At 38.5% G+C, this 23,942-nt stretch overlaps 2 protein-coding genes across 3 annotated transcripts in view; one reads left to right on the top strand and one right to left on the bottom strand.

Moving 5' to 3' along the window:
• nbeab (neurobeachin b) overlaps positions 1–23,942 on the bottom strand; it is a 215,038-nt gene that overhangs the window by 58,871 nt on the left and 132,225 nt on the right. For both annotated transcript variants that reach the window (XM_085430573.1, XM_085430574.1), the window contains exons 37-39: positions 20,180–20,304; positions 11,353–11,499; positions 6,625–6,761 (exon numbers count right to left, since the gene is read on the bottom strand). In XM_085430573.1, coding sequence (XP_085286699.1) covers positions 6,625–6,761; positions 11,353–11,499; positions 20,180–20,304 — 409 coding nt within the window. The remainder of the gene's footprint in view (positions 1–6,624; positions 6,762–11,352; positions 11,500–20,179; positions 20,305–23,942) is intronic.
• On the top strand, positions 3,750–6,429 carry mab21l1 (mab-21-like 1). The gene has a single exon (XM_085430571.1). The coding sequence runs from the start codon at positions 4,144–4,146 to the stop codon at positions 5,221–5,223; it is 1,080 nt and encodes a 359-aa protein (XP_085286697.1). The 5' UTR covers positions 3,750–4,143; the 3' UTR covers positions 5,224–6,429.

The raw sequence follows: 23,942 nt of genomic DNA, 5'->3' as shown, positions 1-23,942 counted from the left end.
ATTTCTCTGGATTGTTACTTTGGCAAACAAACTTGAATTGTATATATATATGCAAAATTCATGCAAATACATGCATGTAATTTATCAGCGAGTCTGACAAGCGTACCATATTGCAGAGGGGAGGGGTGAAGGGCCAACTGAAGCTGAGACAATCAATTAAGTTTTATAATTTACACTTTTATTCGTCTCTCTTTTCTCAGAATGCTCCATCAAACCAATACATTTGGTTATTTCTGTGTGCTGAAGCTTACTGCGAACAATGCCTGTTGAGGTTACCGCTAGAGGGTCTCTGGGTGCCCTCTGGCTATGTGCTCCAGCTTCCTGACTTATCCAAATGAGGCTGCTAATACACAGCGGAGAATAAAACAAATGAATGGACACAATCCAAAGGGGGTCCACAGTGAGGCTCCAGGCCCCAAAATTAACTGGCCTCCTACAGAGACACCATATTGCGTGGAATAATAATGCTCCATTATTAAAAATCCCAATGACAATTTCATTTTGTGACAAACAAAATTACAGAAAAATGTGTCAAAGTGAGTGACCATCCCATGAGTATATTATTTCTCACAGTTTGAGATCCAGCTATGTCACATATCCGAAGTGTCACTGCTTTTAATCTGATCTGTACAAACAGATGCCACCCTCTTAAGTCCACTTTGGCTAATCCGTACATTAAATCGGGAGCTAGCTGGTTGAATTCCCTTTGTGTGGGAATACTGCTTGAGAGAGTCGTTTTTCAGACTAAAAAAAACCCCCCAGAAACCTAATGAAATTACATGTGTCAGACTTTAGTTGTGTAACTAGATTTTTAATAAAACATCATTCACAATTACAACGTCAGTAAGAGGATTGCTCACCACAGAAATCTTGATCCAGTTTGTGGCTCGTATTATTAGGTAATGCAAAAAATTGAGCTGAAACACACACGTGTGATTCTTTAAAACTCTGTGAACAGAGCATTGATTGCTATTTTCCCAATTTAAACTAATTTTCAAAATAATTTTTAATGCATGATGCTGCATAGTGTTTTATGCATGTGTGGTAAATAATACATATCTACACAGCAGCGTAAAGCACGCAAATGACTCTGGCGTCACTTGGTACAACATGACTTCCAGTCACTCAAAGCGGCACTCATCTGATCAAAGGCCAATTATGCCATCAGACGAGTACCACTGAACTTATGCCCATTTATGTTAATATGATGATCGGTCTTTCTAGAAGAAAGGAGAGAAAAAAAGGAGAAAAAATGCATGAGTGTAGAGGCATGCTCTTTGAAAACAAAGAGGCCTTCAAAACAGGGTCACATGCTTGTGCAAAATTAGGGGAAGGAGAAGTCATTGTATTGATTTACACAATCATGCATGTATTTTGCTCGGTCAGAAATAGGCCTGTGCTGGAATCACAGCCCCATATATCACATTGGAGGGCCTTCAATAGCCTAGCGGCATGGTGAATGAAGCAACAAAGATTGCAATGTAGTAATGGTAAAGATATGGGTAAGGAGACTGAATTGTCTTAGGCTAGACCTGACAACTGCTGGGACTGTCATGGGACTGCAGAGCAGGTTGAGTTACTGTGAGATCTGTGCAACCACATGCTTTAGATTAAGAGGTGATAATCTCAATGAAAATCCTTGCTTCTATCACGCATAGGGACGAAAACTGGAGTACAAACTCAAGAGGTGCAACTGGATTCTGAGGTATCTCACTTGGAGAAAGATAGCCTGGAAAGTGAGCCTAGTCTGGTTTCAATAAAGAACAAGTACCTGCTGAGCTGCAGACAGTGGGAGAGAGTGAGAGAAAAGACTATCAAAGCCAGAGAGGGGAAGACTTTTAGCTACCTCTCACCACATGAAAACGTTCAATAACGTCCTCTACAGTCACCAGAAATATGTCAATAAGAATAAAACCTTTAAGTTGTAAAATGTAGTTAAAGTTACCACAGTTAAATGTGGTGAAAACTAGAATAAAATAATATTGTTATTATTTAGTGTTAGCTAGTCTCAAATGACTGTATTTAAAGAAAGTAAAAAATAAAAAGAAATCTACCCAAATCTGTAATTTCTGCCTAGTAACAGTGTGAAATTATCACAGAGGTTTACCAAGCAGCTACTGGCAGTGTGTTCATGACAGGCTGTGCTGATAATGGGAGTCACCTATCTATCAAGGTCCTTCGTGCACACACGCCACCTCCCGCTCAGCTGCATCCATGTAGTTAGAGCTGGAACTGACGAGCAGCGGTTTGCCCTCATAATGTCTGGTTGTGTGCAGTTCAGGCTAGAGCAGAGATGAGTGTAAATGACTTTTTGTTGCTTATCTGATCCACGCAGAATCATCTTTTTGAAGTCGTCTTCAAAGCGTGCACTGTATTGTGAGATGGAGTGCCAGTGCAATGATGAGAGCCAGAAGAGGGTTTAGTGCAGATGTAAGCTCACTTTATTGAGGGTCATGGCACTGTGTATAAAATGCACATACACATGATAATTATTTTGTTTATATTTACTTTTTTATTTTTCATTTTCAAAATATTGCAACTGTTTATTTTTTTCCTGGATTTTTTTTTTTTTTTTTTTTTTTGGGGGGGGGGAGGGGGGGTGGTATTACTATCTTGTTGAAAAAAGTACCTCTATTTAAGAATGCAGTATTCAATGTAAAATATTTTATTTATTTAAATAATTATTGACATTACATACAACACACAATAATAACTCTGACAATCTTTAATATTAAAATTACTTTCAGAGAAAATTAATAACCCAAAGACCAAAATAAATATTTAATTATTGCACATTCTCATTCACTGACTGAAATTAATTTTTTGGTTAAAATGATAAAACTCTTTTTTTTTTAAATGTAGAAAACTGTAAGAACCATATAGTTGTTAAGATTACAGCTGTTTTGGTTTTCTTAGAAAATACATTAATTTAAATGCTAAAATAAAATTACACTGTTGCTGACCCCCACCCCCCCCCCCCCCAAAAAAATACAAATACATACATAATGTATATAAAAAATACTTACAAAAAAAAAATTCTCGTTATCATACAAGCTGAATTTTTAAAGCTGACATAAGTTACTCAAACTCATAACTACTAAATTAAATAATAAGTCAAAAATGATAAATAGCTTCAAAATATTTTATTCTTGCAAAATAAAGGCGGTAGTTCAACGCTGTTTATTCACCTAACGTAACATTTAAAGATCCAATTAAAAAAAGCAAAGCTTGATTGTTTTCATTAATATATGTCTTAAAATGTACAAAAGTATTTTAATCCATACATATTAATATATTGCTGTGTGCATTTCTCCGTTCAAATTGTGATTTATCTGCTTTAACCTACATGAAAAAAAATCGATCTCGTGCGATGCAGAAAGAGGACAATTTAAATGAAACTGAAAACTGAGCCGTTTATTAGACGAATACATGAATACCAAACAATTCTAAACCCACCTACTGTTTCAAATATGATTCTACAAAGTGCACTAAAAAAATAGAAGATAGCGTCCAACGGAAAATAAGACACGTTGAGCTGTGGAAATTCTGCTTTCTTCTTCTCTCCAAATGCGTAGGTGTACTTCCGCTCCTCGATATACTACTAGTACCTGTACTTTTTACTTGTATATAACACCCGGGGATGAATTTGTTTTCGATAAACTGCGGTGACGCATCGGACAGCGATTGGACATCTTGGTTTCAACTCCTCCCTTATAATAAAGTGTGTGTGTGTGTGTGTGTGTGTTCCCGTTGTAAAACACAGCAATACCGGGCGTCTGCGTCAAGAGGACACACTCCACTCTGCGCAATTACGCGGACTCTTAACTGGCACAGTGATCAGACAAAAACGAAAAAGGCATTTCTACTGAACAAGACTGAAATGGACTTTTAATCACAACACCCTTCTAATTTCGAGGACTTGCTTTGAACACTTCAATGCAGTTTACGGCACACCAGCTGTGAATGTTGTGATATGATTTTTACGCGTGTGCTCTGAGCACAGCTTGTTTGTTTTATAAATATACTTTTTTCTTTTTAGATAGCTTTCTTTCTTCTCTAAAATTGGCTCCCGTACAAACAGCCGCGTTGGATCCCTCGGCTTACTGCGAGACTCCGGTGTATAACCCGGATCTCTGCCCTAATATGATAGCCGCCCAGGCAAAGTTGGTGTATCACCTCAACAAATACTACAACGAGAAATGTCAGTCTCGGAAAGCAGCCATCGCCAAAACCATCCGAGAGGTGTGCAAGGTGGTTTCGGATGTCCTGAAGGAGGTGGAGGTGCAGGAGCCCCGCTTCATCAGCTCTCTCAGCGAGATGGATAATCGTTTCGAGGGACTGGAGGTCATTTCGCCCACTGAATTCGAGGTTGTGCTCTATCTGAATCAGATGGGAGTATTCAACTTTGTGGACGACGGGTCCATTCCCGGCTGCGCCGTCCTCAAACTCAGCGATGGCCGCAAGAGAAGCATGTCTCTGTGGGTCGAATTCATCACAGCCTCCGGTTACCTCTCTGCGCGCAAGATCCGGTCGAGATTTCAGACACTGGTGGCGCAGGCAGTAGACAAATGCAGCTACAGAGATGTTGTCAAAATGGTCGCTGACACAAGTGAAGTGAAGCTGCGCATTAGAGACAGATATGTGGTACAAATCACGCCAGCTTTCAAGTGCACTGGCATCTGGCCACGGAGCGCTGCGCACTGGCCCCTGCCTCACATTCCCTGGCCGGGACCTAACAGGGTGGCAGAAGTCAAAGCGGAAGGTTTCAATCTTTTATCCAAAGAGTGCTACTCCCTGAACGGCAAGCAGAGCTCAGCAGAGAGCGACGCCTGGGTCCTGCAGTTCGCCGAGGCCGAGAACCGACTCCTTCTGGGTGGATGCAGGAAGAAGTGCTTGTCTGTCCTCAAAGCGTTGCGAGACCGTCACCTCGAACTGCCCGGGCAACCTCTGAACAACTACCACATGAAAACCTTGGTTTCCTACGAGTGTGAGAAGCATCCCAGGGAGTCGGACTGGGATGAGAACTGCCTCGGCGATCGCCTGAACGGGATACTATTGCAACTTATTTCGTGTTTGCAGTGCAGAAGGTGCCCTCATTATTTCCTGCCCAATTTAGACCTGTTTCAAGGAAAACCTCACTCTGCTCTAGAGAATGCAGCCAAACAGACTTGGCGACTGGCGAGAGAAATACTGACCAACCCCAAAAGCTTGGAGAAACTCTGAGGTAAAAATAAAATATATTAGTTCACCTCGTCTTAAAAATGTTTTGAAGAGGCCTAATGAGCTCCTAAACGGACACAAAATATTGCCAACCGATTTGCAAGTCTTGTGAAATGTGACTGTCCTCTGTTGTTATGTTTTGGCCTAGCCTGTTTCAAGATGATTTTCTTTTTTAAATAACAGCCTAGCTTGTCACTCTCCCCGTGCACCTTTTGGAGGTGTCAATACTTAAATTTAAATTATTGGCTAATCCAGGAGGCCACCTCAGAAGTGGTTTCTTCCCTCTCCGTGTCACACGGCTGCCTAAATCCTGCATTTCCTTAAACGCTTTAGAATAAAGCCCGAGACAACCTTTGGAAAAACAAAAAAACACATCTGTACATTTTATACTGTAAATACATTCATAGATTGTGATTCGAGTGGTCTGAAATTGTGAATGTTGTTCTGTGACACGTAAATAGGATCCACCTGTTTAAATCTACTTCTGAACTTTTTTTTTCTTTATCTGGTAGAAACGTTTTTAATTTATACTTGCATCAGTGGTAGTCTGATTCACCTGTTTCAATGGACTTTTTCTAATTTTTAAAAGTTTACATTTTGATGGTAGGCGTACGGCATTTTGTTACATTGAAAACATTCCATCGATTTACTTGAATTATTATTTAAAGTACAAACATTTGAATTGTTTTTCTCTACCGTGCTTAGGCCTACATGATTTAAAAAAAAAAGAAAGAAAAGAAAATAACATATATATATAGTATAAATATATATTACAGTTTAATTGGAAAAAAATGCACTTGAAATACACTGGATTATAACATCTGTGATCTGTTTTTTTTATTTCTGTCTTTGATCTAATTTAAAGAGCTAATAAAACGAGCTGTTTTATATTTGTGTCCCATTATGGTTTTATTAAATGTGTATTTGAAATAGTGAAGTAGGCCTAATGCGAAGAAATAATTATTTATTGGAACTTTTCATGTTGGGGGTCTCATGCTCTCGTTAGCATTCTACATTTCAAACTTTCCAAAAGAAAAGAAGGGAGGAAGAAAGAAAAAAAGTAATTTTCTTATTCAATATTTTAAAGCAATCTAGCAGATTGAAAAAAGAAAAGAAAGAAAAAATGTATTAAGTACACAGCACTGGGGTCCAAAAATATGACCTAATAACAAAAATCTGAGCAATAAACTTATTCAAAAAAAAAAAAAATACAGAGCATATGCGGAAGAGCGGAGGACTTTATTTTTCAAGAAAACATGAAATCTCGCGTTTTGATTTTATATATAAATAAGACGTAAATGCTTAACACCTGTAAGACGGAAGGGCAAAAAACACCGAGAAGCACGTCTGAAACCAACTGGCCGCTTTAAACTTGAGCTGTACACTTGCTTGCAGGTTACTTACCTTTGAGTCGACCCTTTTGAAGGCAGGGTCATCCTCGTCCACCTCAAAGTAGATTTCAGTGGTGGTGATGGACAGAGTCCCCCGAGCCACCAGGACAGGGGCAACAAGCTGGGCCGGGCTGCTCAGGACCACTGGGCCTGTAGAGTGCAGAGGGGATGGCCACATGCTCAATAAGTAACGCGCAAAAAAGAAAAGAGATTATTACTCTTTTTTTAAAAAAAAATTATTATATTAAGTAAAGCGAGATAAGTGTAATTCCGCTAAACTGCCCAATGCGATTACAGTGGGTGCCATCATCTCGCGGCCGATTATCCACAAATCCCAGATGTACAACTACAATCTGTAGTTATAATTATGAATGTATTTGAATCTTTTTTCAAGTATTGCGTTTTTTTTTTATTGAAACCTTTAATTCATCAATATAACGTGTACATTGCGGCAATTGTAGGGTTTTTAAAGGCCTGTTTCTGATAGTGTGCATCCGTACATGCGAAAATACAGCGTATTCAGTGGAGTTATAGGGATGTAATTAAAAATTATTACAATAAATTTCAATATTTATATACACTATTAAGGAGAACAAAAAATGCTTTTGCAGTCTGAATGGTTTCCATAAAGGCAATCCAAAAAAGAAAAGAAAAACGCTCTTATTATACATGAGATTAAAATATGATTTTACACAATTGTTATTCAAGACTGTTTTGACAGGGACAAGCCAAGCGACGAATTCGGAAAATTAAATATAAAAATGACAATAAAAAACAGAAATAAATGGAAAAAAAAATACTCTAGTAAACCTCGTTTTCAATTCCAAAAAGTCGTCGAGAGTGTTAAGGTGGGCTTGTGGCCCTGGTCAGCTGATAGTGATCACATCTTTATTTCAGTCTCCTCCCTCCTTCTCCTCCTTCTCCTCCATGTTCTCAGATCAGTGTCGCTGTGGAGTACCGTTACAGTGATTTGTCTGCTCTCAAACGAAACCTCTCGAAATCAGGATATTTATCGATTCCTTAAACTCCAAAGAGCCACTTTAATGTCTCATCAATCTTAATCTGCGCTCCTCGGCCAATTATGGCCGCTAGTGTTACAGGAATACAAGTGGATTTCGGTCTCAACTCCCAGAGCGCCCCTTCATCGCTCTTGCAGGCTGCACAGTTAAACCGCCCTCCCTGATTTTTTTTTTTTCTTTCCTCAGCGTTGCTCGGATCCATTAACGGTGATCCTATCTGCTGATGCTATCAGCGCAGACGCTACACGTTGCTTACAAGCTTCATATAAGTAACCAGTAACCTCAAGCCTGTTTTTCTGCATGTCTGATAAGGTCTGGTGTATTTGTTTAAAAAGAGAGCGAGAGAGAGAGAGAGACAGCGAGAGAGATTAAAAAGGGAGGGGGAGCACCAATAAGAGTGAAAGTATGTGAATTTGTTCTTACATTAAAATAATATTTGAAATACAATCGATTCTTTTTGTCATAAAGCCTCGAGCAACAATAAAAGTTGACTGCCCTTTTGTTCACACCAGCCCTTAAATTATAAAGCGTTCCACCTCTTACTAAAAGTAACACCTCTAGGACTAAAGCATTGTAGATTTGCCCTGAAGGACTAGGCACAGAGAAATGCTCACAGCATCCATTGCTCATAGGCAGGAAGAGGATTAGGCAGTAATCCCCTCAGGGATCCTTCCATAATTAGGCTATATGGCATTAAAATGTTTACATGAGAATAATGAAATTAGGGGCAAGTTACACAGGACGAGTTGCACAGCATGAGTGGTCTATATAGAGTAAAGCTTAAATTACCAGGCTGATGGGCCTTTGTCTTAAATAAAATGCAAATATTTCTTAAATGACAGGCCAATTTAATGAAGTGATGAAAAGTCTCATTTCATTGTGGTGGGAGTTTGGGAGAACTGCTGAGAAGATGGGTATATTATTACCCACAATCCATCTAGTGGACTGCAGTGTTTGATTAGTGCGTTTAGATTTTATATTATGACAGAAAGAGAAAGGGACATGGGTTACAAGCATACCAGAGGAGTATCATTTACTTACACGTCCACTTATAGCAGATACATATATATTTACATACAAAGACATGAATTTTTTAAACTACGAAAGTACTTACAGATGTTTGAAATGACAAAACAAATTTGGGAACAAAAATAAACTTTTTCTCTTCCTCTCCCATCCTTTGAGATTTACATTCATAAACATTATGTTGCTTTTTTCTTTATGAAGATGTTACATCTCAAGGGATCGACGCTATGAATGGAGACCTAAAATGGATTCAGAAAGCCTAAATTAGGGAGAACAAAATGGTTGCGGTGCCTAAACCACACTTTGGGGTATATTAACATGGTTCTGGGATGCCAGCTGAGCAGTCATATTTACAGTCTCCTCTTTGATACGAGAGACAGTCTCTGACTTCTCCGTTCTTTGTTCTCACACACACACACTTCTATTTTCACCGATTTTGGTAACAATATGTGCATACAAAAAGGTTCATTTAATGCCAGCCCAGGCATAGACAGCATTTCCACTGTTTGTGGGGAGAGCAAAACGAATCATAGGTTCAGTAACCACAACTGCCGGAGCCCATGAGTGCAGGCGCCGCCCCTTTGGCAGCAGTTGCAGGCACTGACCCAGTGGCTGGCAGGAGGAGCGCTGTTGTTGACAAGGATCTAGTCTCAGATCTGTCTTTAAGGCTGTTCATGCCTGAGATTAGATACAGGACAAACATAGACAGAGCATCCTGGTAAAAACATTACCCAAATGTTACAGTGCAGGGGAGCTGCCCTACTGGTAAAAAAAAAAAAAAGAAAAGAAAAGAAATGCATTCAACTTCCATTTATCACAAATAGTTATATACATAGTTAAACCAGAATTTACTTATCAAAATCAGTGTCAACCTTCACATTTTGGTTCCTAATTTCAGCTCACACTTCATAAATGTATCTCAAATATTCAACCTCAGGATTTCTGTTTTGTACAGTATCATTATTAATTCTCTGAGGATAAAACACTTGGTTTGTATGCTAGCTCTCGCGTTGGAGTTTAGGCAGACCAGTGCAGGGTTCATCTGACAGACATGAGTGTTTGACTGCCTGCTGGCCCTGGGACAAAAAGGAGGGGTTAGTGTCCTCCTCTGAGATTCATCTGTGGGATCTTAGAGGGGATTTCACTGCTCAGCAGTGCCCTGGTTCAGACTGACATCCATATGCTAAGCCACAATAACTCTGTAATGCACCACTGTGAAAGAGAGATGTTTATTTAAGTGTCTGGCAATAGTTTTTAGACTATTCCCTTTCACTACATTTTTTTAAAAATGACAGTTTGTTCCTGGAATGAATAAATTCGATTCATGCATTTATATCTGTTACTGTCATGCAAGTTTGTTGCAGCTCTGGTTTTACAGGATTTGGAAATAACAGCTACTCAAGTACTAAGATTGTGCAATCATACCACTGAAACTGCAGTTAAACCAACAGAACCTGGTAACATCTTCTAATTATCCTGTTCAGTTTTGTTAGTTTTGAAGACAAGCCAACCACCATGAATGCGCTATCAGGGAAAAACAAATGACAGCACATAACATTTAAACAAAATTTACATCATGACTGAAAAGGCATGTCGGCCAAGAGCTAAAAATGTTATGTATATACAGCATTGATGCAGTGTGCGTTTATTTATATATTCTGAAATTAAAACAGCATCCCATGACAACAGCAACTGCTAACAAAGAGTGATGGGCTTTCACCACTTGTAGAAAAACTGCATCTACTTTTTTTTTTGCTGCTTTTTGTTCTTGTTCACCAGACAATAGAAACATTTTTTGTTTTTGTTTTTTCTGAATGTAGAATGACTGCTAGGGTTAAGTATTCCTTTATATTCTAATAAAATAAATAACTTTAGGCATCGCACACACACAAAAAACATCAATCACCAGTTGTTTGCATGAGGTGTTAAGTGAAGATCTGGCTTTATCGACAAGAATGCAGTCCAGCATTCTTGAGCTGCACTCAAAGCTGAAGCGAACTCTGTCTAACTTGCCTTTTAAAGCTATGCCGAGGTTCAAAGGCAGCACAATTTTCTCCAGACATGTATTACTCTGGTCAAATTACAGACGTTTTGGCCAACCACCACCTTTACATACTACAATTCAGTTAGTATGCTACACCACTAACTGAATTGTGCTAGACAAAGTATTAAAGCTGTATTAGGATACTGACTGTGAAGTCAGACAATAATCATACAGGTAACACAAATCTAAGATGTTTTAATCAGTACGATTTCTATTCTTTGGCTCTTCAGAATTAAATAATGCAGCAGAATTAAGAATAATTAAGCTTCTTTAACACCCAAATATAAAAATTTATTCTATTTTAAACGTTTTCCATTCAATAGATTGTATCTTATTATGTTATAATATACAGTAGCTGTCAAGTATGTGTGTGGTATTAGGATTATTTTTTATGGTTAATACCGTCAAATCATTGCATGAGAATAGGTGTATTATCCGACATCCGATATATCACGTTATGCTAAAAGTACCAAACAATTACTGTGCATCATGCTCTTACCAAATATTTCAAGGTTTTTACTTTCAGATATACTTTTACCACTGCAATTTCATTTTAGTGCACTTTAAATGCTATAACACATGCATCCAATGACTTCACCGATTATGCCAGCTATTAGGATGGGAACAAGTAGCAGTGGTGATTTATACTTACCACCCAGGTTGTCCATCTCCTTCTCCTGCAGCAGGCTGACAGCATCGTCGTCTCCATCCAGTATTAGTTCGGTCTCAGAGTTCTGAGTGGTGACAGTTGGGCTGCGGTACACCGTCTTAGACTTGACCACTTCGTCCTTCTCAGAGGCTGTAAAAGCAAGTACGGGAAGAGAGAGCACTAAATGTCGTCTACTGCTCTTTGAAGCTAATAGCAGGATTTGTAACTGTGCTTATATGAGATTGAGATACTTGGTTAATGATTTTTTTAAATATAATTATTTAAAAGCAGGTGGGGCAGAAGTGTGTGCCTATAGTTTTTAATTTTTTTTCTTTGATCTTTTTCTTTTTTATTTCAGAAAACTCAGTAGAAAAACAAATAAACATGAAAAGCACACAGAAACATTGCTATCTAATATTGATTTGAGTTCATAAGGCATTATGTTGCATTGGAAGGCTTATAACCTAATTGGGCTATCCAAGCTCAAAACATGGGAACTCATTTCATATATATGTTTAACATAATACACATTGTCCTCTATAGTTTCTATGCAAATATTTTGAAGCATAACGTAATAAAGTGCACATAATGCTATCAGAAGTTTAGCATGAAGGATGCTACTTGCTAGCCCCTATCCATTAGTTTTCTCAGCCACTTATCCACCACCAGTCTATTTCTATTTCTGCTATTTACCACAGAGGTTTTCAGTGCTACATTTTTCCTCAGCAAAACTGTAAAATCCAATCAAAATGTTTAGCAGTTGTACCCTACGACTGAGCAATCACTTGCTTGAAAAGTCAGTGAGGAATTTAAATAAAAGAAAATAAGTGTGTGTTATTAAAGGGGATAATAAATATCGAACAAGAAAACAACACTATTGCAACAGCAGCAAAAATCAAGTTGAAAAAAAAAAAAGTTAAACCACACACCCACCAAATGACATTTGTAACTCCTGCATCCATAATACAGACGGCAATCTTACACACACACACACACACACACACACACACACACACACACTAACAGTTGAGAAAATATAAATGTTTTTGGATAATATTTGGTGGAAAAAAACCTTTTTATTCCTATCTATAAACTAAAATTCAAACATATGGTAAAGTATAAAAACTGAGAAAAATAAAGCACGGAGAATCTCAGCGTGAAATGAATAGTGATACGTGGGATGAACCTGATACAGATGCACACTAATGTACTTGCCATTCCATATAAAAGAATGTCAGAGTACACATTTGCTCACTGACTGCTTTTTCGAGTGGTTGAACATCAGAGGTGTTTCAGCTTTTATTTTTAGACAAGGTCAACAACAAAACGCTACCTGCATCTTAAAAGACCAACAGCTGAGTCAGGCATACGTCTTAAGCTCATAGCAGATTAGAGATATCATTTGCCTCTTGCAGATACTTGACAAGAAGGAGACTGTGCAGACAGCACAATTAGACCAAGACTTCATCATATGGCTATAGTGAAGCATGTGTTCATACATCCTTGAAAAAAACAAAGAGCTCCAACAACACATTTATCAGCTTAAATCAGCACATCTCCAACATGTGCCTGCCACACAGCCGCTCAAAGCGTTCATGTGAATTTGTCTTTCTGACGTCCAATGTGGGAAATAACCAGAGGAGAAATTTGCGCTTGCGAAAGGAAGAACACATATCAAGAAACGGGAGGTGGCCGACACCAGCCTGACATGTTTCCTTTCAGCACAGTTCTTAATTCGCCTCTCCCTCCCCTGAGGAACATGTACCTTGTCTTGAAGAGGTCACATTTGACTGTTGTCAACACTGCTACCAAGAAAAAAGTCTGCTTCCTGCTCTGTCTCATATCTGGAGTGCTTTCATCAGACGAAAGGAAGCAGTCTGAGCATTTCGGAAATGAATTCTGCGCAATGTTAAAGCCAAAAGCCAGCCAGCGGTCAGAAATCAAAGCAGAAAGAGAGAAATTTAAAACTGTAATTCTGTAAACCATCATTATACTCAGAGTAAATGAGGGAAACCTCGCCAGACAGGCCGATGTTCTGATTGGCAAGGCTGGACAGGGTTGAGTAGACCAAATAAACCATGCTGATTTCTACATGCAAACGACCAACATCTCCTTTTTTTAGGGCAGGCAACAATGCAGGAGGAGAGGACTGAACCCAGCTTTGCCCAAAATGCAATTTAGTTCTCAGAGAAAAGAAAAATGAATAAGGTTATAAATAAGAAATGGAGTGGTATGACATGTAGGAGAAAATGTGCTGACATGAAAAGCGATGTTCTCTAGAGTCATGGCCCTGGATGGACTCTCATATTAAAAGTGCTGCTGTGAGAAGAGTCAACAATTTGTCACCATTACTGGACTTGCTGTGCAGTCATGTTGAGACAGGCTCATTAGAAAGCTTTTCATGAGTTCACCCTGGGCGAACGTAGCAAAACAAGAGGAGTGTTCCTTCAAGGACCTGATATGACTCATGTGATTGACACAAAATAAAAATGAATGGAGATGAAGGCTGGCTGATGAAGATGTGTGTCGCCTACTGAAGGACATGTCATAGTCTTTTCAGCTCTATGCTTTAGCAATAAAAAAAATAGATGGAGTGAAATGTGCCTTATGAATTATCTTATTTTGCATTTGCAGGTAAAATTGATATAATTATGTTTCTGATGTAGCGCAACAATAAAAAATACAACATCCACTGACAGAGCTCTACTTACACCCTCACCATTCAGGTGGTCAAGTCTGTCATTTATATAGTTTAGTTGAATATTTGACTCTGTGATACCCATTTAGCACCAATAAATTTATGATCCACTTTGGTTGATTAATATATGTGCTCGTGTGTTTTCATTCAAGTTTTTCTTTTGTAGTTTCCAGTTTACTTTGATATGCAGTCACTGTTTTCTCCAAGGTTAACTTCCTGGTTGTGGATAAACTCTCATGGATGGATGCATATGAATGTCCTCTACTCCATCACACTGTAATGTTTTGCTATGATATGTTTCAACCGTGCAATAGTGGACTTTGAGGTAAGATCTCTCTCTTTTTTGGTGGGTTGCCATGTTTCTAAAGCGCCGACTTGTTGATTTAACATCAAACTCAATGCACCATTCAAACATTAAAAACAGCAAGAAAAGAGTTTGCTATGTTTTTGTGGGGTTGGCTTTAGTAGGCTTGAATGCAACAATTCGGAGTTTAGGATTGGAGAAAAAGTAATAGATGTTCTTTTTGTATTTTGTTTCCTGCCTGCCTTGGCAATAATTAAATCTGGAGAGTTGTGTAGTTTTTGTATGTCTTAACGCCACAATGAAAAGACTTGGATGAATACAGTTTTTAATTTGAGATACTGCTTAATTTTCTTTTCGGTAATGTGCTGGGACACAGTTCCTCCTCAGTAAATTTAGAATAAATAATAATAAAAAGCAGATGTCTGAACCAACTTCTTGGACTGTTGTACTTATTTTGGTTTTATGAATTCCCCAAATTATACACAGATTCATTTTTTATTTTTTTTGGCCTAAAGGTTTTCTGTGAGAAAACTTCTCTAAGACACGGTTAATGTCAAAGTTTGCATTTCAGTCCCAGGAAAATCTTTACGTAAACTTAACCAAGCAGTTATTATATTTTATTGTATTTCTTTATTTAGCCTAATTCTAATCAAACTGAAAACTACAAAATAATAATGATAACAATAATAAAACAAATAAGCATGCAAAAGAGAGGGGGGAAAAAAGCTATGTGGTAGAAAGCTCTGACTGCCTCTCACAAGCCCGAGCTGCTGGCTCATATCCTGATCAACAGCATTAACATAACATAGAATAACATACACAGCAATCTGTGAAAAGCTACTGTCACTGACTCCTGAGTGTCACAGCAGTTTGCTTTTAAGCTCTTTAGAAACAGTTCCACGAGGAGCTACCGATCACTGGTCTCCTGGGTCGTTTTGTTCAATCACCGAGTTGAAACTGCCTCAGAGTGCACTAATTACACTCAGTAAAGTGCAATGCAGAGCTTTCATGACCTCAGTGGAGGCTGATGAAGACCTGCCGGCTGTCACTAACAGAGGCCGTCTCTGAACGCACAAAGTCCGGAGTTCACCCTCTTGGATATGCAATGCCCAATGTGGCACAACTTTCCTAAAAACACTGAGTCTAACTTCATCTTTAATTTTTGCCCTGGTCAGACAGATTTGTTATATAGAGTTTAAAATATGCTAAAGAATTAAAAAAGTTATTCAGTTGTTCAGTTCAAATAAACTTTATAAGCTTAGATAAAGGCTCCCATTTTGAAAATATTTTAGGGTTGAGCAGTTTTATTACACAATGTGGACAAGATGAGCTTTGAAAAGACTTCAAAGGAGCATTTAATCAACTATAGCAACACTGCCAGGGTCCATTCTTGATATACTGTATTGATACAGATTGAGCGTTGTGGCACTGGAATTTTATTTTTATCTCAGTAGTGTAGTGTAAGCATGGCTTTTTGCAAGTCTTATGTATAATATAGACCCTCCCTCTTACACTTTTCGCCATTCCTCAAAAAGAAATCCACAACATCCTTCTCTCATATGTTCATCCCAAAATCAATTCTCCTTGTTTGTCCTCCAGCCTGTGGTCCTGTTTATCCATTTTTTTGTTAAGAGTCGCCCACTAATGGAGACGATGTCAGCTTAATAAAGTAAATGGCACTTTCCAAAGAACACGGTTCAAAAATGTATTTTATTATTAGCTTTGTTGTGAGCGGTTCTGTTCAATTATGATTGTCAACTGTATCGCTCTTCCTTTCTGAGGAAGCATCCATCTATCCATGATTAGAGTTTCCTCCTTATGCAAGTAAACATTAATGACACTACTCTGCAATCTTAGCTAGCTGCATTCTTGTTTTGGCTGATAAATGTACACCAGTGAGAAATCAGTTCGTACTCAGAACAAGGTCTGTGGAAGCATTAAATTGTGGATCGTGATTTCTGGAAAGTGACACTTTTTATATGTAAATGCCACCTAGTTCCATTATATTTAACTGCAGGAAGACATAGTGCCAAAACAGGAAAATTCACACCAAAGTAATCTAGACACATAAATAGCAGTATGAGCCACAGGGAAAATCTTCAACAGTTTGTTACATCTTGTAATTCACTTATTATGCTATAAATAAAACTCCATATATTTGGAAGAAAAAACAAAAACAAAACTTGTATCTGAAGATAGACCCCAACTTAAAAATCTCAAGTCTGACTTTAAAAAAAATAAACTCTAGAGCTTCTTCAGGAGCGTTGCTGTTTTATAAAAACATAGATTATTTACAACACAATCACCAGACTGCACTATCATTCACACAAGTTTTGCACACTCATTCCAACATCTATAGAATATGAACGCTATAGAACAGTTTAAATATATCTCTTCCGTTTCCCAGATTCAAATCCTGTCCTCCTACGCTTGGTCTCCACAGGCTCCACATTCCACAAGAGTCCTGTTCATGGGATTGCATTACTGTGAAGGGCGATGCAATTCTGCCTCTTGTCTCTATACTTTTATTTACTTTGCACTGAAAGATGAAATGAGGGAGGAGGGGGGAATGACAACTTCATACTTCCTGCAATGCGGGCCATCTGTATGTGTTTTAAGTGTGTAAATGTAAACATAACAACTTTGATGTAAGGGAGTTTATACAGTGCAGACGCTTCCTCTTGGGGTAATCTTTATCCAATATCCTGGAATAATCAGAGGTTACAAACAATCTCTTCTCTTCATCAAAACATTAAAAAACAAGGTCTAATAATCCCCACACCTCCATATACTTGCTGAAAAGCTGCATTCAAATGCTGTTATTTTGGATTTACATGTTAGCCAGCTCATTTATCTTCATTTAATATCTGTGATTATAAAGCTGGAGCGAGCTGGAGAAGGTTAATATCACATCATGACTCTGCCTCCGCAGAAGTACAGAGCTATAAAGATCTCTGCCTGGGGCAATCAGCTCTGAGAGAAGGTGCTCACCTGAAATGAGACAGCAAGGACACTTGGAGGTAAAACACCCCGTTAAACATTTGGATCAATATTAACGTGACTTCCATTTCATGCTTGCCCAATTCCAATCACCTAACAATATACTCGGATACTGGGCGGAGGCTGGCGGTAACAGGGCAGGTTATTACAGGAAGAGGGCAGAGACAGAATGTGCTGGCTAAGCTGTCAATGCTGCTAATAGACAACGAGGTAGAGTTTAAAGCAGAGTTTAACCTCCCATCACACATGTCCGTGATTGTACACACTCTTGCACACACATTGTATAAGTTACACTTGTACTAGTTTTAACAATAACTTGATTTAAACAAATACAGATTACATTTAAAGTTGTGTATTAAATATGAATGATATCAAAACTCCACAGAGGACATTCTTTTTCTGAGATAAACACCAAACTCACTAAAACCTTATTGCAAAATACATCAACGTTTAACATGTGCTACTAAGTCTGAAAATACCATCAGTGAAAAAAAAAAAAGAAGATAAAAAGCAGTTAAAATAATTGGTAAAACTTGTGAAATATAAAAAATCTTCTTAATATCAAAGAGAAAACACAAAAGAATGCGGTGCCAACAACCATGCAAGCCACTCGCTGAAATGTTGATTTAAAAAATGTTCTATTGCACTTTCATTTTACCCAAGACTGACATTTACTCTGAACACAATCATGGCAGTCTGCCCTCTTCAAACTCAAATGGTGCCTGAGTGTATACTGTCATATACTGCTGTCAAACCAGGAACTGGCTATTCAGTTTAGACAACCTGCTGGTTTTCCAGTAGTCTCTGATTTTAAAGCTTCAGTAATGACTCTCATGGGCCAAGTCAAACAAGCCTCTTTGTTTTTCTACTATAGTGCCTATGCTGCCTGGAAGCCACTAAAGAGTTGTATAGCATCTCCATCAAACCCCAGAAACAAAGTCTGGATATGACAAATGATTTCCAACCTCTCAGCCTTTGCACCAGGATTATCTACAAAGAGCAGGTCCTATCCTTAATACTATGCTAATTAAAAGTGAATACTCTTGTAAAAAGCACAATGTGTCATAATCCATTTTTTTTAAAACTGCCAACTGTCACTGCCAAAAAAAACCCTGCTGAAGCTGTAACAAAGAACAAAAGGTTTCTCATTTTAACTCATAACAAAAAAAATGGCCTCAACTGCGCAACCACATCAAAGACTGCTGGAAACAGCCTGAAAGTGCAGCTCACCTCTCATGGAGAGCAAGAGGGCCATCCGACCGCAGGCGATCCCTTTCACTTGACAAGTTTATACATTATTCCGCTCATTAAAACCACCGCATGCCAGCAGGACTTCAACAAGTCTTCCGTCAACCTCATTGAGGTCCTAATGTCACATTGCAGAAAGAAAACTGAAAGCTCCAAAACATTCTGGTGAACGAATGACGTAAATAGCAAGTAAAGTTCACAGTATGACAGGTGTTACCTGAGTCAGTAAAGCAGCTAATTCAATTCAATTCAATATTATTTATATAGCGCCAAATTACAACAACAGTTGCCTTAAGGCGCTTATTATAAAGGTAAAAACCCTAGATTAATACAGAGATAATGCATACTTTGAGCACCTGCACAGTGAAGTTTGACAAATAAAAATGTGTCTGGTTTGTAACTGATATATTGTTTTCTTTTTCTTTTTCATATGAACTGAGTTAAAGTTATCTTAAGAACAATAAATGAATAACAAAATACAGTAAATGTCAGTGTTGAGTGGAAGGTGAGTGGGAGGAGAGTTTATTGCGGATGTTCTGATCTGTTAAGCATTTAGTGCCACTTTATTTATTGGTAGGCAGGATTGATGCAACACAATGCAATTTCTTCATCAAAGATTCTTAAAAGCTCTTTGATATTTTTAAGTGGATTAAAAAAATACTAATTTAACATTAATTGACTTGAGCCCTTCTTACAATGGAAGCAATAAAAAGCTGAAAAGCCATGTTTGTACTTATCAAACGTAACAGTGGACCACTATAAAAAAAATGCTATTTCTATATGGGTGGAGCATCATCCACTGAAACACCAGCTCATCTTCATGTACAGAGTTGCCATGATGTACATACTACAGCAGCCATGATAGCGCAAGAGCTGAATGTAGCCAGATGACATCCCGAACCCAACCCACCAGTCTGTTCAGTAGCTCAAAACTGAGGCACAATGAGGTCAGGGAACATTGTCATGATCATGCATGCGTCTGCAACCATTATAACAAGGCTACGCTGACCACAAAGAGTTCCCTGCTTTCTGTTTTCCATAAAGTTAAAATGGGTCTTACTCTATTAATTTCAGCCTCAATACATTCAAACTTGTGCCATTAAACATCTGCGCTGCTATTCAATTACAGACAGGAGAGTATTGCCAAGGGATTTTAACAGTACTGAGTAGCTTTTAAAAGTCAGTGTGGCAGGATATAAAGAAATAACCGACAAAAGGTGGTGGGCAATGCTGCAAGGCTGCCTCGGTCAATGAGAAAGGTTTGAGGCATGAAGAAGAAAATAATAAAGCGGGAGAGCCAATTTGCTCTAGAGTATGTGTTGCAATGATAATAAAAAGTGCAATAAAATGGATGTGTCATGTTCAATTCACAGGACTCATAAAAAATGTTACCTATAAAAATTTCTGCTAAGCAACATGTTAAACTATATGGACAAGCGGAGGCTAAACTTTAATCCTTTTTCAAAAATGTTTTAATGGCAGCATTGAAGCATTGAAATGGGATAATGCTGGATGTGAATTTTTAGTCGCCTAATTATGAAAACTTTCTTTTTTTAAATGCACATCCCATAAAAACTCACCATACTCTTGCAGTTCCTTGCATACGATATCTAGGTGGGTGGAGCCAAATGGGTTTCTGACAAATCTCCGCCTTCGCCGCAGGTCATCTTCCCAGTAGTCAAGACGCCAGAAGTCATGCAGCTGACTATGGAGGAGACCAAAGGACAGGCAGGTTAGACAGAGCAAACAATGATGAACTGATTACACCAGCCACGTTCTTATCAGAGGAAAACATCTTGTGGAGAAAAACCAGGCCATAGTTAGAAGGCATATTAAGCTGGGCCTCTGCATACTGCATGCACCGACCTACTAATGTTAGTCCTGCTAATGCTATAGCATCAGAAGAGCAGGGAGCAGCAGCAGCCGCTGCACGCATAAATCACCAGTACTCCCATTAACAAATACAGCATCAAATTACAAGTATAAATGGCACAGCTTGCCTCCTTTTTACAATGTTTTTTAACAAGTCTTGTAAATCAAAGGTAGGAACCTCAACGCAGACAGCGTGGAGTTTAATGATCGGGGTCTTGAGGCGGTTGAGGCATGAGCCTATAAAACAAGCCCCCTCCCTGAGTATGTGGAGCCATGATTAAAATAATGTGCTGAAATATTCATTGAAATGATTCCCAGAGCCCTGGAGCAACCCAATAGAAAATTGCATTTTTATTCATTATTAATAACAGCGAATTAGGGTGGTAAAAAAAAAAAAAAAGACAGAGAAAGAAGAAAACAGTTCCAGCATGTGGTAACCATCTTTGTAAATGATTATTTCAACATTAGTGAGGACCTGGGATAATTTTATTGCTTGCAGCTAATGCAAACCATTAAGCACCACAACCAGCATTAGGTTTCTAAGTGCTGCTTGTTCCAACTGCACGCTAGCTGGAGCTATTTCAAAGCCTTTATGTTTCCTTTAGAGGGGAATACAGCAAGACAAGTCTTGCTTTAATTTACCTTTACCAAGGAGAAGGAAAAAAATTGCATCAACTCTAGCTGACAGACGAGAAATCCTTACATCAGCCATTCCAATTTTAACCAAATGTGAAGAAATAACATATTTTTCCTTCGTTTTGTTCTCTTTAACAATGACACTATGTGCGAATAGGGCAGCACACTTCTGTACCTCAACATTTGAGCTCATTTATTATACAAATACAGGGCATCTGTAGATCTAGAAACAGAATAAATCTAGAAACAGGCGCTCAAATCTCAAAATAAAACCTTGGACGGGATATTGAGTGTTCAAATGCAAGCTGAGATTTTCCTGTGTGTGCTGGATACAGTAAGACCCTGGCAGGCAACCGTCTATTTCATTGTATAGTTTCTGCCCCCTTCCCTGCTACAGTACTGAGGGAGTCTAAACAGATTAAAGTGTTAGAGGGGATCACATCACAAAATACAGCCTTCTTGCTCCATAAATATAATATCTACCAGTGTCAGAAATCAAGAGGCTCAGGAGACTTAGCCGGGCTCTGACAGCAACATGAGCTCAGTTTCAGTTAAGTATCAATCAAAACTGAGTGTATATGTGTGTGTCTGTGTGTGTGTGCACATGTTGTATGCGCAAAGTATCATGAGCTGCTGTATGCAAAGCAACACTGAACGCCTTGAGCTTGTCCCCTGTCAATCTCCCCCAAAGCCTCACTGAAGAAAAGAGAGATGTCAGTGGGTGGAAAGGAGACACCCACGTAAATGATATTGTAAATGCGAGATTACACAGTGTGAAAAATGTAAATCCACTGCAGGCAACTGGGCGATTACTGTTGAAGATTATGTCCCCTAATTCTTAGTACAAATACACAGCAGATGCCAGTGGGGGATAAATCTGCCTCTTTGAAGAGTTCCCTGTAACAGCATTAACTAAATTTGCTGCATTTTACACAAAGTGCTTGTTTGCTTATTTGAGTACAACTTCAAGCCAAAATATCTTCATTTGTCTTTAACAGCAAGAAAATACACAACAAACCAAACCTCAATCAACTGATTAATGAGTTGGACGCCGGCATTTTTTATGTCTCCTTGCCTGTTTCGGCCTGTGCAGATGGTTTCAGTTTAAATCTGCTGTTTGAGGAGGAACTGTGATATTCTACACTATGTGGTCAGTGCTATACCGGATTTGGACTGTGCCAAAGTACTGTGCTGAAGGAACCTCCTCTCTGAGGGTGGTCCAAAAACTGCTCAGGAGGATTGCAATCCTGATGGGGATACACAGTTTGATGGCATCGAGCTTCCAGCTGCAGCTCTCCAATAGGGAAATGGCAATGAAACACTAAAGAGCACGTCCATGTCTTAAAAGCATTGTAAGAAATGAGAGTTTGTTCCCCCCCAAATGCAGCAATTTCCTCATCCATGGGCCTGAATAGCAGATTTTAAAAGTGCACTTGGATAATGTATGCACACATTTTTACTGTTTAATATGCTGCAAAAGCTAACAATCAACACCAGTCTCTTCATTTTTTTAAAAAATTCAGATAATCAATCCAGCTACAGAATCATTAATAGAAAGATAGTGTGTTGTCTCAGTAACAAATTGTCCATCCAACATCATTCATTAAGGGATGGCTGTAGACCTTTCTTATTTGACACATCAAATGTGTCTGGCTTCATGACAACCATAAAGAATTGCTGTGAGCCGGCCGCTAGAAACTGGCAAAATTTATTAGTCCCATCACCCATCAATCACCCAAATGGATTTCAAACCGCATTTTAAAAGCTAATTTTCCAGCACTGATAACCTACAGGAAACTGGAACACCATTATTTATGGCCGCTTTCAGACTTGCTAAGTGCAGTAAGATAAATTTGTAACAGGACTATTGTCTATTCTCTGCTCTTTCAAATATGTATTTAAAGGGCATCTTTCCTCAGGGAGCCAGTGTTGAGGTCTTTGAGATGAACACCTAAGTATACGTGAAACGTAGGTTGTTGAAAAGAGAAAGCTAACTGGCGTAATTCAAAATAATAACAGTTTCTAGGAAATTATATCATTCCAAAACATTTTGGCTTACATTGGGTTGGAGGGTGAAATCTATTTTATGTTGCGGTTATAAAAGGACAGCAAAAACTCCATAGTTTCCTGAAATATTTCTGATTATTTGGCAAATAGTATCAGTGTTTATTAAAAAGGTGAAACTGTGCCAGGCAATTAAAATCATCTTAAATGTAATAAAACTATGTAAGTGATGGATTAACACATTGAAAAGTAACACATTTCTGTAAACAACAACAACAACAAACTATTTATATTGCAAGTGTAAAGGATAAAAAAATTTTTTTTAATGATTAAAAGTAATTAAGAATAAGCCGAAGATAAGAATAAGCATTAAGCTAACTAACAAGCAAGCGTTAACTAGTAGAAAAGGCGAGGCTAAATAAGTGGGGTTTTAACCGCGATTTGAAGGAATGGATAGAATCAGACTCGCGTATAGCGATGGGGAGGTTATTCCATAAATCTGGTGCAGCCAAGGCAAACGCTCGGTCACCTGTAGTCTTCAGCCGGGATCTCGGCAGTACCAAGAGTGACTGGGAAGATGATCTTAGTGCTCTAGTAGGGGTGTATAATTTAAGCAGCTCAATGAGGTAGCTTGGCGCTATATTGTTAATAATTTGGAAGGTAAGCAGCAGGATTTTGAATTTAAAGCGATACTTAATGGGAAGCCAATGCAGATCAGCAAGGACAGGGGTAATAGAGACACGCCGCCCACTACCAGTAAGGAGACGAGCAGCCGGATTCTGAACAATTTGGAGTCTATGGATAAGAGTAGAGTTAAGACCGAAGTAAAGT

This window comes from Copadichromis virginalis, linkage group LG14 (assembly GCF_057382275.1).
Source record: "Copadichromis virginalis isolate Kocher_CV1m ecotype Utaka linkage group LG14, C_Virginalis_male_GT1.1, whole genome shotgun sequence".
Taxonomy (NCBI): domain Eukaryota; kingdom Metazoa; phylum Chordata; class Actinopteri; order Cichliformes; family Cichlidae; genus Copadichromis; species Copadichromis virginalis.
Note: the sequence above shows the minus strand (reverse complement) of the source record. Positions and strands in the feature narration are given on the sequence as shown.

What these genes read in the sequence shown, in the direction of transcription:
- mab21l1 (XM_085430571.1), top strand. Translation starts at nt 4,144, where the DNA reads ATGATAGCCGCCCAGGCAAAGTTGGTGTATCACCTCAACAAATACTAC.